Source organism: Mirounga leonina, unplaced genomic scaffold (assembly GCF_011800145.1).
Source record: "Mirounga leonina isolate KUSES-001 unplaced genomic scaffold, KU_Mleo_1.0 Mir_172, whole genome shotgun sequence".
NCBI lineage: Eukaryota > Metazoa > Chordata > Mammalia > Carnivora > Phocidae > Mirounga > Mirounga leonina.
This window is the reverse complement of record NW_023270442.1, coordinates 14617362-14631595: the sequence shown is the minus strand read 5'-3', so window position 1 is coordinate 14631595 and position 14234 is coordinate 14617362. Positions and strand designations below refer to the sequence as shown.

At 51.5% G+C, this 14234-nt stretch overlaps 1 protein-coding gene across 2 annotated transcripts; it reads left to right on the top strand.

Moving 5' to 3' along the window:
* The first annotated feature begins 1077 nt into the window (after positions 1-1077).
* Positions 1078-13186, top strand: KCNE1 (potassium voltage-gated channel subfamily E regulatory subunit 1). 2 transcript variants are annotated; one of them, XM_035017652.1, is made up of 2 exons: positions 1078-1209; positions 10169-13186. In XM_035017652.1, exon 2 carries the CDS (start codon positions 10220-10222, stop codon positions 10592-10594), a length of 375 nt encoding a protein of 124 aa, XP_034873543.1. In that variant the 5' UTR covers positions 1078-1209; positions 10169-10219; the 3' UTR covers positions 10595-13186. The 2 variants fall into 2 exon arrangements, with proteins under 2 accessions (XP_034873543.1, XP_034873541.1); XM_035017650.1 differs by lacking the exon at positions 1078-1209 and adding an exon at positions 8194-8215.
* Positions 13187-14234: the final 1048 nt, after the last annotated feature.

Below are 14234 nucleotides of genomic sequence, written 5' to 3'. Positions count from 1 at the left end.
TGCAGGGCTCAATCCGAGGACCCCGGGATCATGACCTGAGCCGAAGGCAGACGCTTAACGACTGAGCCACCCAGGCGCCCCTACAAAGAACTTTTCTGTGCATAAAGCTTTTCCCTCCGCGCAGAACAGACTTCACAGTGTACAATTACACATCCACGCTAGGGGCATTTTAGGGCTTTCCCAAGTGTCTGGGTGGGTTTGTACTGGCTGCCAACTCCGCCTCTACCCGCTGAGCGAGTCCTGGAATGTCACACAAGGGCGGCGGACCCCTCTGAGGGCCTCCTCCCCGGGACAGCACCCAGCCCAAGGCCCAAGAAGAAGGAGAGTGAAGGAGGAAGACCAAGCAGTGGGATCTTTGGGCCCTAGGTCAGGAATCTTCTTCCTCCGCTCCCCGCCTGCAGAGGCCTGCAGAGCGTGAGCCTGGACCTCATTCCCCAGAGCTTCCACCGGCCTGTCCTTTGGAAATGGCCCCGGGCCCGGTCTCCCTTCCCACGCTTGTGGGCAGCGGCTGTGAAATCTGCTGGCAGGTCACTGGGGCCCTTGTGCGGTTTGCCCCTAGTGGCCGGTCCCACCGCCCCCAAGGACTTTGGAGTGCCCCTGCCAAGGCGTAGGTGGCCCCAGCGACGGACTCCCGCAGGCTGGGACCACTCCTGTCCTGTGCAAGCTGCACCTCCAGCTGGGAGCTGGACGGACACCCAGTGCTGCATAATTCGGGCGCATAGATGCGTGGACACAGCTGGGGTGCGGGATGCAGCTAAAAGGAGTCTGCTGGGGTTGTGGGTCTTTAAGTTCTTGTTTGGAGCTGTTGGAAGGGACGTTTGTCCTGGCTCTCCGCCGCGGGTGGGGGTCTCCAGGAATGCCTTTCTCTTGCTTCTAGCCTGCGCACTGCAAAGTCCCGCGGGAAGGGAGATCTGGCTGGCTGGCTGGCTGGAACTTGTAGTAATACGGCCTTTCTGCCGGCCCGGGGCGCGATCGCAGGCGCTCAGCCGGGGACGCAGGCAGCGGAGGGCCGGGGCTGGTCTGGGGTGGGTCGGAGGGGGGTGCGGGGGGCCAGGGCGCGGCCGGGCCGCGCGGGGTCGGGGCGGGGCGCCCGCGGGCTCCGGGAGGCCCCGCCCGCCTGCCTGCGCCGCCTCGGGCTCGGCCGTGGGTGTCCTGCGCGCGGCCCGGCGGACCCGCTGCGCACCCGGCTGCCTCGGCGCCCCGGACCCGGTAAGTGCAGGCTCCCGCCTCCCGGCTCCTCGCCCCGCGCGCCGGCGCCCCAGTCGGGCCACCCTGATGGGGGCTCCAGGGAGCGGGTCTCAGCCCCCGGGGCCGGAGGCGCCGCGACCCCCCCCCCCCCCCCCCCCCCCCCCCCCCCAACTACCCCGCATCGGGAGTCGGGACGGGATGGAGGATTCGGTCCGTGCCTCCCTTCCCTCTGCCCCGCTTCACTTAGAGACACACGCGTCGGAAACTGTCTCACCACCAAATAGCAACCACTTTTCCCCATTTTTATGAGCTCGCATTCTTGTAGAAAACTTGGGAACTACCTCAAAGGACCCAAAGAAAACGAAAACCGCCCACGATCCCAGTCCCCACTGGGTTTCAAAGACCTCCATCCAGCTCAAGCAATACTTGCAGATACATTCGGCCTCAAAGGGAGCTTTTTAATTTTTTGAAGGTACTTGGGCCTTGGCATCTCCCTGGGGAAAAGCCGTGGGACATGGAGAACATTGATGTATCTGCTCTTAACTGTAGTAATTGGGGAAAATGTGGAACTTCTGGAAGAAAGTTGACCGAGTAGCAGCCATGTATATGTTCGGGGTCTGTCACCTGTTACATTGTCCCCGTCTGGATTTTTTAAACTGCTGTATGTGAACAGTTTATTTTGAGTCCACATTTAGGTTAAGAAGGAGCTTCTAGTTCCCTTAAGGAAAGTTCTGGTCAGTAACCACTGTTGTCATTTACGTTCCCGGTGGTGGGAGCTTTGCTGTGACCGCACAGCTGTTTTAATTCATATATGGTGACTTGCGAGAAAGCACCTTGACTCTGACCTATGGATTGCTAAGGAGGGGGCCAAAACCTGCTTTCTGTGGTCTGTTTCATATACTCATTAGAGGTGAGGGAAGGATGGGTCTGAGGAAGGCGTTCTTCCTTTTAAGAATATCCCTGGAGGTCTGGCTTTGGCCAGGTTCTTAGAAAGTGGATTGTTTTGAGAATAAAGTACACTGTGAAGGCATCAGAGGGACTCAGTCTTGTCATCTTAAGTCTCGGATGGTAGAGCTGGTGGTTCGGGGCTTTCTGGTAGTTGAATGGGACATTTATTCATTCATGCATTCATGCATGCATGCCTGTGTCCTATGAATATTTATTGCACTCCTACCGTATACAAGATACTCTTCTAGACCTTGAGATACATGTGGAAGAACACACGCAAACATCCCTGCCCTCAAAAGCTTACGTTTTGGTGGAGAAGACAAACAAAACAGTAAGCAATGGACGTAATAAATAAGAAAACCATATTATATTAGCAGGCTTTAAGTAATATGGAAAAAAAGAAAGGGAAAGCAGGATAGGGGTTATCAGGAGTCAGAAGAAGGGATAAAAATTCAGCCATACTATCAACAATTACTGACTGCCTTAAACCTTTTTAAGAATAAAGTAGGTTGGGGCACCTGGGTGGCTCAGTCGTTGAGCGTCTGCCTTCAGCTCAGGTCATGATCCCAGAATCCTGGGATCGAGCCCCGCATCGGGCTCCCTGCTCCGCAGGAAGCCTGCTTCTCCCTTTCCCACTCCCCCTGCTTGTGTTCCCTCTCTCGCTGTGTCTCTCTCTGTCAAATAAATAAATAAAATTAAAAAAAAAAAGAATAAAGTAGGTTGTGGATGCGCATGTAACTATGTTAATATCAGTTTTAATCTACAAAAAAACACTAATAAGATAAATAAATACAAATAAAAATAGTTTACATTTTATTATATAAAAACATACTATATTGAAAGAGGTTTGCATTTGGCTACCCACCAATTTCTTTCAAGAGTGTATTATACTTTATTGGTTATTTGCACTCACAAGCACATTGTAGTTGTATTGAATCTAATACTTTGCATCCCCATTTAGTTCAGCAATCTCTTATGGAACGGTTCTGGGTGCTGGAGTGGGGACAAGGTGAGCAAGATAGTCTCTGACCTTCCTGAGCTTCTGGAAGGAAATGCTCAGACAAGTCTACAAGTTATTGTGATGCAAATTAGAATATGAGTGGTATAGACATGGCACCATGTGATCAAAGGGACGGAGGGGCTTTCATACCCAGGTTAGCATAGGACTAGGCATTTGGAGGACCAGTAGAATTTTGACAAGCAAATAGGGTGGTCACACCTCTCTTGGAGAGAGAGCAGCAAAATTTAGACGTAGCAAAGTTGTGGGTTTGTTCCGTGCCTCACAGAACCCTGTGGTATAGTTGGGGGAGATTCCATTATGCCCAGTGTTTGGATAAGAAAACTGAGGCTCCTCAAATTTATGTAATTTGCTGAAGGCGATAATCCATCAGCCGTCCTTCTATGTGACCTCAGCTGCCCTCCAGAGTCTGGGAATCCTCTCGTCCATTCTCCCCGCCAAAATGCTCGTCCCTTTTCCCATATTGAGTTTGGCTGGGTCCCTCTCACCAGCTCACTGGTTCACATTCCCATCCTTCACACCCTGGAAGGGTCTGAGGGCCCCTGTTGGCTTTTCTTCTGCTTGGGGGTAAATATGTCTCCAGAACTTGAGATAAAGATGAAAATAATGGGCAGTTGCGTCCAGGAAAAATATGCTTGCAGAATTCTTGACTCCATAAGATCATATTCACCAAAATTAGGCTAGTCCATAATTGGTTTTACCCTAATTCTGCTTCCTAAAGCAAATAAAGCCTAATGAGGATTTCAGGACTGGCTGCTCTGGAAATGCTTAAGGAATGCTGTTAAGATGACAGGAACCTTATGCCTGTTTACCAAGATAAGTAAACCGAGACCCAGGGGAGCCCTGTGTTTTATCTAGGCCCGAGCCAGGCCTGGAACTCAGATCTCCAAGCTCTGAATCCGACACCCCTCTTCCTCTCCCCTCCCAGCATCTAACCCGCTCCGCAGAAGTATGGATGGAGTCAGCCCACAAAAGCCTTGGTTGCTCAGTAAATGCTTGAGAAAGAAGGAAAGGTAGCAGGCCTAGGAAATCCGTTCTAAAAGCCTCCAGGCCATTATCCGTGCTGACAGGCCACATAGCCGAAACATGTGGGAGAAATGCAAAAGGGGGTGATGAGTGCCAGCACCGCGTGACATCACTCCCTGCCCCCTTCTCTTCTGGGTGCAGCTGGGGGCCTTCCAGAATCCCAGGGTGCTGGAGACCCAGTTGGTATGCATTCGCAGCTGTGAGCTTTGGAGAAAAAAGAAAATTGTACTAACCTTGATGGGGGCAGTATCTGTTCTGCACGAGGAGTCTCAAGCTCACGCCAAAGAAGACACTTCTAGAAGCCCCCTCTTTCTAGGCCCACTAAGGCCAGTTTGAGAATATTCAGCATGGGCTGGGCATAAAACTGTTTGTGTTTAGAGTTGGACCTCCCCGGTTCCCGCTGCTTCTGCCTCTCCCAGCCCCCCTTATCACTGTGCAAGCTACAAAAAATTGTGGCCCTCCCCAGTAGGGGAGGGGGTCTTCTGATGGCATCTTTGGGTCCCAAGCCAGTCCTCATTTGGGTAGACCTGGTTTTACCTGATATCAATGGCCAGGTCCTCAGTTCCTTTGACCTTAAATATAGAATCTGTCTCCTCTCTGCTAAGTCCTGAGAACTCCTTTTTCTGTACTAATAAAATGTGAGTTCATGGCTACAAGATTACATTTTAGATGTATTTGTGATAAAAGACATGACCTTGGGCAGGTCAGCTCAACTCTATGGAGCCCAGTTTCCTGAAGTTAAGATTGCTGGCTTTGTTGCTCTTCAAATCCCTGTGAGTCCAGTGGTCTGAAACCCTGGCCAGTGGGCAGTGCGTTGGCATTATAATGGAAGTGAACTTGGAGAATGGGACATAAACCCCCAGCTGACATGCAGATGAGTTTGTTTACACCTTGCTGACTATTAAGAGGGCATTGCCAAACTCATTTTGAGACTCATTACAGAGAACACCATGTGACCCAGCAGGCAGGCCTTGGGGGCACAGAGTGCATTTCGCAAAAGCAATACAATAAATTAAGTGTAAAGTAAGAAAAAGACTTTTTTCTTTAAAAATTCAGAGTTGTTACTTGAAAGGCAGTTAATGAACTTGACTTTTCGGGTCTGGCGGAAGGCTCCGACAGGCTCCGCATCATTTTAGGCGACAGCGTGAGTTAGGTGGGAGGCAGCTGGGCTTATACTGAAGGCTTGAGAACTTCTCTCTGCATCTCCTCTTCAGATTACACCAGGGACGTATAAGACCAAAAAAGAAAATCTAAAAAACAAATGAGATTCGAAAATTATTTTATGAAATCATTTCTCTTATCAAATTCTTCCTGGCACCTTGCAGCATGAAAGATTGGTCAGTTTCCTTTTTTTTTTTTTTAAGATTTTTATTTATTTATTTGACAGAGAGAGAGCGCACAAGCAGGGGGAGCAGCAGAGGGAGAGGGAGAAAGAGCCCGATGTGGGACTCGATCCCAGGACCCTGGGATCATGACCTGAGCTGAAGGCAGATGCTTAACTGACTGAGCCACCCAGGTGCCCCAGATTGATCAGTTTCCTAAGGTTCCGTAGCCCAGTGGGTCTCAAGCTTGACTACAAATCAGGATCACCTAGGAAGCTTTATGCCAGAAAGGAACCCAGAGCAAGGACATCACAATCTTTGGAGGGGGGATCCGACCATCAGTATTTTTTTAAAGCTCTCCAGGTGATTCCGATAGGTCACCAAGTGGGGGGGTCCCTGGACCAGAAGCATCAGCAGCACCTGTGAATTTGTTGGAAATGCAAATCTCAGGCCCCACACCAGCCATTCTAGATCAGAAACTCTGGGAGTGGAGCCCAGCACTCTGCATTTTTAGAAGGTGATTCTAAAGCATGCCAGGGGTGCCTGGGTGGCACAGTCTGATAAGCAACCGACTCTTGGTTTCAGCTCAGGTCCTGATCTTAGAGTTGTGAGATCGAGCCCCGAGTTGGGCTCTGCACTCAGCTCAGAGTCCGCTTAAGACTCTCTCTCCCTCTCCCTCTCCCTCTGCCCCTTCCCCTTGCCAAATAAATAAATTTAAAAAAAAAAAAGAAAGAAAGAAATTTAAAGCATGCCAAAATTTGAGCACCATTACCTTAAAGCAAGGCTGAGGATGGTTGGCCTGGCAGGTTTTTTAAAGCAAATGTTTCTGGTTGCTTCCTCTGGCCATAGTAAAGTCCGTCTGGTTTTAAGTAACAGGTCTTCTTCATGATCCCGCCCAAGTGAATTAGTTGCAGAAGTTACTCTTAAGTTAACTTGCTGTGTGGAGCTATTAGCTCTAAACCAATTAACCTCTGGAGGTTGCCTACCATAATTCTTTTTTTTTTTAAGACTTTTATTTATTTATTTGAAAGAGAGAGCACAAGCAGGGGAGTGGCAGAGGGAGAGGGAGAAGCAGACGCCTTGCTGAGCAGGGAGCCCGACATGGGGCTCAATCCCAGGATCCTGAGATCATGACCTGAGCCAAAGGCAGACTAACTGACTGAGCCACCCAGGCGCCCCGGTTGTCTACCATAATTCTAGTCTCCTGTGGTCATGGAGCGACAAGAACGCTCTAACAGTGATTGGTAGCAGGATTCCTTGCTTGTGGTCATTCTGCATTTTTAGAAAAAAATTATATTATCTGCTCAAGGGCTCTGTATTTTCTGGGGCAAGTTTCTATGCATTCATAAGTGGTTTGAAGTCATTTAAAAAGAAAATGTCAGGCATCGTGTTTGGAAAGCTCAGCTGCCCACAACCTCGTCTTGAGTGATTTCCAGCGGACTAGCCACTCTGGGTCTAAGCTTCAAAGACAAAAAAAAAAAAATGTTACCAAACAATTAGAATGGGGCAAAATGCTGGTTTTGGAGAAGAATCAGTACCTGGGAGTCTCTTGAGCCTGTGTAGCTCAACCTGTTCTAACAGATCTTAGGGCACAGACTCAAAAGCCCCAGAGATGTCAGGAAAACCCGTTAAACACGTTTGTTTCTTATCCATGAGCAGCTTCTCCACAAGGTAAAGAGAGCCACAGTGGTCAGCCATGGAAGAGCCAGACCTAAAACCCCAAACCTCCAAATCCCTGGGCCGGGCTGCTTTTCTTTTTCCTTTCTTTCTTTCTTTTTTTAAGAGTTTGTTTATTCATTGAGAGAGAGAGCAGAGAGCGTGTGTGCATAAGCATAAGGAGGGGGAGAGAGAGAACACAGGGCTCGATCCCACGACCCTGAGATCATGACCCGGCACCAAAACCAAGAGTCAGACGCTTAATTGACTGAGCCCCCAAGCTGATATTTCTTAATGAGCTGGCAAAACCAATCCACTCACGCTCGGGACCCTAAGTGCGCACCACGACGTGTCATATGTTATGTCGACCCCTCTGCACGCTGGGTCAGTGTGGTCCAACAGCTGCAGATATCAGTGATGTTTCTCCCTGTTCCCAAAGGGTAGAGGACTGAACAAGCCTAAGGAACCCGACCAGAGTCATGTAGCCAGAAAGCAGCAGGGCCAGAATCCAAACCTGGAGTGGAGGTGTAATTCCCGACCGATCGCTTTCTCCTTCTCCACTCCTGTTCCCTGAGCCTGTGGCTCTCAGAGGGAGACAGTGGGGGCCTCTGGTAATTGGGTACTCGGGTTATGAAGAATCAGGTATTACACCATCAGGAGGTATTAAGAAGTTCATGGACAGCTCCTGAACTGCTGTGTGCCAGGCGCCAGGCTAGGGAAGCTGCGGGGGGACAGGGTGGGGGACAGGGATGATGACCGTGGTGAAGTCAGCGGGGAGCACAGCGGCCTTCATGGGCATGCGTGCTGGTGCTAAGCCAGCCCAGCATCAGAGAAGCTGAACTGGATTAAAAAGCATGAGGAGGTACCACTTCCTGGTTCCATGGGCCAAGAAGGAGGGCCTGCCTCTGCTGGAGATGTGGAAAGAGATGGTGATGTGTACAGGGCTTGGCAAGCATGGGGTCTGGGCAAGCGACAACAGTAGAGCAAGAGAGGGAGGCAGGCGGCTCTTGCATCTAGGCCCACATCCATGCTGAAGACACGGTGTTTCACCCCGAAGGTAGGGAGGAACCTGGGAGGGCCTCTGAGCTGGGGACTGACCTATTGGGATTTGCAGTGGGGGCCACAGGTTTTGTGGTGGGTGGGTGCACGGCCCCTCCGCTCACTGAGGCATGGAGCAGGAGGGGTGGGGGCTGAGGTGGAGGGGCCTGGGGATGGCCGAAGGTACATGAATCCTTGGCAGGTCATGGGGCACCCAGCTCTGGTGCTCAGAAGGGTACCTGGGGTCATGGCCATGTGGGTGAACCTGAAGGGACAGGTGCAGCCACACAGGGAGAGGGCAGAGTGACAAGAAAGGAAGGCCAACGAAGGAATTCTGGGGTGCACTAACATCCCCGGAATGGGTGGAGGGAGAGGGGCCTAGGGCAGGTGCCAAGCATCTTGCTCAGGGCTGCGTTCAGAAGTTTCAAAATTAAGCCCATTCTGAGAAGTAGCTCTAGATTGACATTTGTCCTAGCAAGACACTGTGTGATGTCACAGCCCCCACCCTAGCTGGGAGAGGCTGAGCACCGCCCCCCCATGTACATTGGAATTTCTCTTGCCACAGGGTTTCTGGCCAGAAACTATGGTCCCAAACCGTCACCCTTAGTTTCAACGGCCACGCCAGGGTGCCTCGAGTGAATGTTACACACAACTGAGAAATGAGTGAGGCCCTCGGAGTCTGGTCAGCCCTCGGTAGCCCCTTGTGGGTCGAGTTTCAAGGGTGGCCTCATCCGTTTGGCTCTGGATACTTTGTCTCCCAGCAGGACCTGGGGGGTGGGGGTAGAAGCCAGCATTTTCTCAAAGATACGAATGAAACCTGTTGAGCTTATCAGTGACCATGAGGTGGGATGCCAGGACTCATGAACCCTCTGACAGAATTCCAGAGTTTCCTGGAAACAGCTCTCATAGTTCCCAGGCCTGTTCTCTGGGTTTTCAGGGACAGTGTCATCCAGAGAGAAATGGCCCATGCCAGCCACTCAGCAGAGGACAGGGGGCAGGGAGGGGACAAACACAGTACAAGCTGGAACACTGGTTCCTTCGAGGCCAAAGGCCATAAAGCCACAGTGGACAGAGGAAAAGGAAAGAGAGGCAGACACGTAACCCAGCACCACTTATGCTTGGGCCGCGATGACAAAATCCCACAGCCTGGGGCTTACACAACAGTCGTCTATTTTTTCACAGTTTGGGAGCTGTAAGTCCAAGATCAAGGTTCTGGAAGGTTTGGTTCCTGGAGAGAGCTCTCTTCCTGGCTTGCAGGTGTTGCCTTCTCATAGTGTCCTTGCGTAGGAGAGAGAGATTTCTCTCTCTTATTATAAGGCCATGGTCTTAGCAGGTTAGGGCCCCACCCTACAGCCTCCTGTAACCTTAATTACCCCCTGAAGCCCCTATCTCCAGGTGCAGTCCCATTGGGGGTTAGGGCTTCCAGATGTGAACTGGGGGGCAAAATTCAGCCCATAGCACATAAACTAAAACACACACACACACACAACCCAGGGTGTATATTAGAGGAACTCATTGTGGGGGTCGCCTATGGAGGTAGGCGGTGGGAGTGGTGAGTGGAAATAAGAGGGAATCGGGGCACCTGGGTGGCTCAGTGGGTTGGGTGTCTGCCTTCGGCTCAGGTCATGAGCTCAGGGTCCTGGGATCGAGCCTCACATCGGGCTCCCTGCTCAGCGGGGAGCCTGCTTCTCCCTCTGCTTCTGCGGCTCCCCCTGTTTGTGCTCTCTCTGAAAACTAAAGAAATAAAATCTTAAAAAAAAAAGAAAGAAAGAAAGAAGAGGGAATCAATTGATTTACTGATCAATGAAGAGAGGCACTGTGTGGATTCAAGGTGGCACATGCCAGGGACGCGGGTGTATGTCCGTCTGGGCGCCCCTCTCCCCCGAGATTTCACAAAACGGGCGAGCGTGTGCCTCTGTGTGGGTCTGGGCCAGGACACACTTTCTGATTTCAGATCGCACTTCTCTTTCAGATAGTTTTCTCGGCCAGTTCGAACTCCAGCGGTGGAAACTTGAAGCCCGGGATGATTCTGCCCAACACGACGGCGCCGACACCCTTTCTGACCGCGCTGTGGCAGGGGACGGTCACGCAGGGCGGCAACATGTCCGGCCTGGCCCGCAGGTCGCCCCGCAGTGATGACGGCCAGCTGGCGGCGCTCTACATCCTCATGGTGCTCGGCTTCTTCGGCTTCTTCACCCTGGGCATCATGCTGAGTTACATCCGCTCCAAGAAGCTGGAGCACTCCCACGACCCATTCAACGTGTACATCGAGTCTGACTCCTGGCAGGAGAAGGACAAGGCGTACTTTCAGGCCCGGGTTCTGGAGACCTATAGGGCGGGTTACGTCATCGAAAACCAGTTGGCGGTGGAACGACCCCACACACACCTTCCGAGATAAAACCTTTGTGTCATGACCCCACAGTTGGTTAAAACTGGGCCAATCCTACCTGGCGATCTGATTTTTCCCATCATGTGTCTTTTGTATTCTTTATGATTTGGGATGTCATTGGGGTTTTTTGCAATCGTAAGGGGTGAGGGGTGGCTTCATAACCCTGTCTCTCTACGATCACATTCCTTCTCTGATGACTGCCAGACGTTCTTACAAGGAATCTGATGATTCCTTCTCTCAGTATCTGTGCCTGCCTTGTTGATTTTAGCAGCTCTGTTTCCCAGACTCCCTTGCAGCTGGCAAGGTCATGTAGAAGTGGGAGCGATTCTTGAGAAGGAAAGGGTGGGTCCTCCATTTCCCTTTGTCCCCACTTCCCAGTGGCTGGGACAGGGATGCGGTAGCGAGCCAGCCTTGACTCTGGAAAAGGACAGCATCCTCACAGAAGGCAGAACATCAAGAGTCTAGGCAATGTCATGGGACAGGGTCTCTCTGCCTTCCTGCTCACCCACCAGCTCAGGCATTGTGGGGAAGAAACTAACTCTGATCTTCCTTGGGCCCCTGATATTTTGGTTCCTGTCAAAATAACAGAGTCACTGTCCTAACTAATATCTTATTTTATGGGACGGAGACCAGAGGCATACTATCCCCATATTTGTCACAAGCATGCCCCCTGTCCTTGTTTCTATTGCCCTCTCAATGGGGGCTCCGGCCTCCTCTTCCTCCCTGCCTCCTGCCTCTCCCCTACATCCACCCTTCACACACACCCCCTGCAAACACACCCACACTCACACCCACAGATACACACGTGCACACACAGAGAAACACACACAGACACTTCCTACTCACACATGTCAATCTCAAAATAACTCATTTCCTACAGGACTGAGATGCCAGAGAAAAAGTTTCTACTTCAGAATATGTACCAAGGGGAGGGTGGGGTGCACCCCCCACCTCAGAACCCAGGAGAAGGTCTGGGTAAGTGGCAACACATGGGATCAAGGGGACAGGGCCTCTCGAGGCGATGTGCCCATCATGGTTGAATTGTGTCCCCCCAGAAGACATGTTCAAGTCCTAACCTTGGTACCTGTGAATGTGACTGTACCTGGAAGGAGGGTCTTTGTAGATGTCATCAGGTGAAGATGAGGTCACTGGGATGGGTCCACATCCAGTATGACTGGTGTTCTTATAAGACGTGGGAAATCAGGTCATGGACACATGGGGAGAACCCTCGTGAAGACAGGGAGAGACTGGAGTGACCCATTTGTGAGCCAAGGTTGACCAAGGACTGACGGCCACACCAGACTGGGAGAGGCACGGAGGGGCTCTCCCCTACAGGCTTCACAGGAACATGGCCCTACCACACCATGATTTCAGACTTCTGGACTCCAGAACTGTGAGAGGAGGAGTTTGTAATGTTTTATTTGGGTCCTGTTAAGTCAGCCACAGGAAACTCGGGCAGTGTCCCCCTTCCCCCCCGCCGCCCCCGAGACAGCAGCTTTCCCCTCCACTCTCCTCCTCACTGGACAGAAGATTCTCTGGGAACCTTCCCTCACAGATGGGAGAGGGGAAGGGATTAGGGTGGAGCTGTGTGGTGCTGGGGCCGTTGCTCAGGGTGGTAGAAGAAAACCCCCTTAGTGTTCCCTGACCTTCGAGAATACCAGAGAACACGCACCCTGGTTTCAGCATGCTTCTCCACGGGCTGCATTAGCGCTCTGGGACATCCTGCTTGCTTGCCCATTCCTGAAAAGGGTGGAATATTTAAGTAAAACATTAATTGTTGGAAACCTGCATATAGTATAAATGAAAAGCAACACATAAGCATCGTTGGCCGTCCTCAGTGCACGAATGGGGCCCAGCTGACTGTAGCCCTTGCTTCGTGGGCTAGACCATGGTGCCTGTAGGCGAGCTTGGAGGCAGGGGTTAGGGCACCTCTGGCATGGATGACTATGTCCCCGCGATGAGTGCTTCTTTGGGTCAGAATCCTTTGAAAATCTAATGAAAGCTATGATTCCTTGTACCTGAAAAATGCACATGGACACATTTTGCCCAGCATCTCAGGGGCTCATGGGCTGCTGGAAACCCTCTCACACCTGTTTGCCCCTCATGGACCCTGTGTGAGCTCTCTGCTTCCGACAGACACACATTGCCCATGGGGAAGGCAGGTGGGCCGGGAGCGCAGGTTTGGAGGGGGACCAGGAGCGCATGCGACCCGCGGATGTGAGTCAGGGTGGGCACAGCGGCTGGGACCCCAGGCCCAGCAGCTAGCTGGCTCTTACCCCCACTGGGATTCCTGGGACTTTAAAGGCAGAGGGAGGTCCCATGGTCTGTAGTCCTCCCAGTCCTCAAGAGACCAGGGATCCAGCACCCTCCTTGCTGCACCCCTCAAACCTTTTATAAGCCACACAATTTCAGATGCCTGTGACCACACGTTAAAATTTGTTTGAACATGCACGGAGCACTTGGTGTGTCCGGATACTGTCCTGAGCTCTTTAGAAATGGAATCTCAACATTTTGTATGCAATATTTTATGTGTTCCCTGGATAGGACAACATGCCTTGGAGGAGTTAAGTTCTTTTTAAAAATTAAAGTCATTCATCATGATCTGTGGCGTGCATTTTCTTCAAATCATTAGGACACTTTTAGAAATGGAGGTGGGCTCTGGGGAGGCTCTGGTGTGACAGCCCCAGGGGATCAGGAATAAGGAAATAAGATCGCCTCTGGGTAGTTAAACTCTGCCATCAACCCCCTGATGTCTACAGATAGAAAGCAGAGGGAGCAAAGAGCCGTCTGGGAATGCAGACGCAGTCTTAATGGACCTGCGGGGTTTTAAGGGAAGCTGGAAATACAGATATCTATTTGAAATCTCTTGATTTTGAAATGTTGGTACCTAATTCCATTTTTTAAAAAAAGTGCATAAGCCAAACGAAAAATGACCTTGAGTTGAATTCTACCCAGAGACCACTGATTTACAAGCTTGGCTTTGAGGGGACAGAAGAGCTGCCCTCAGCTCCAGGTCACACTTGATAGAGAGCAGCGCTGGGGAGGGGTATGGGCATCTGACAGGCCGGCGATTCACTGGCAGCACTCCCCACAGTGTGGTCCCCTGGCCACCGAACCCTGTGTCCCAGGCCCATGATGAGGCTCTGCCTCAGGCTGTCTCCATTCATCAGACTCTCGCATTCAGTCCCCTCACCCCGTCACCCCGCAAGAATACCTTACAACCCCAATTCTGCTTCTCAGACTCTTGGGACCAGTTGTGAGAGTCCACCCTGGAGAGGTGGACCCACTCTACATGCGGACAAATCAGGCTTCAGAGCCTCTTATGAGACTGAGGGCTGAGCGGGGACCGTGGTGAATTAGCCAGACGAGGAATGTCATTTCCACCTCTGCGTCTCCTGGAACCACCTGGCCTGGCTGGGCAAGAAAGCTTTAGAACTTTTCCGGTATAGACAGCCCGTGTGCAATTCAGTGGACAGTGGTCCTTGAAGAGTTAGCTCCAAGTTTAACTACACCTCCCGGAGGTTCAAGGACACACCCAAGGTCATTGGTTGCTTAAAGGAGGAAGCCCGCAGGAGTGCTGCTTCCCTGACTTTGGACCCTGGCCCTCTGCCCTCCTGCAGCTGCTTTAACAGGCCAAGGGCTCCTAGAA

Coding starts and splice junctions, on each gene's coding strand:
- KCNE1 (XM_035017652.1), top strand. CDS start 10,220: ATGATTCTGCCCAACACGACGGCGCCGACACCCTTTCTGACCGCGCTG.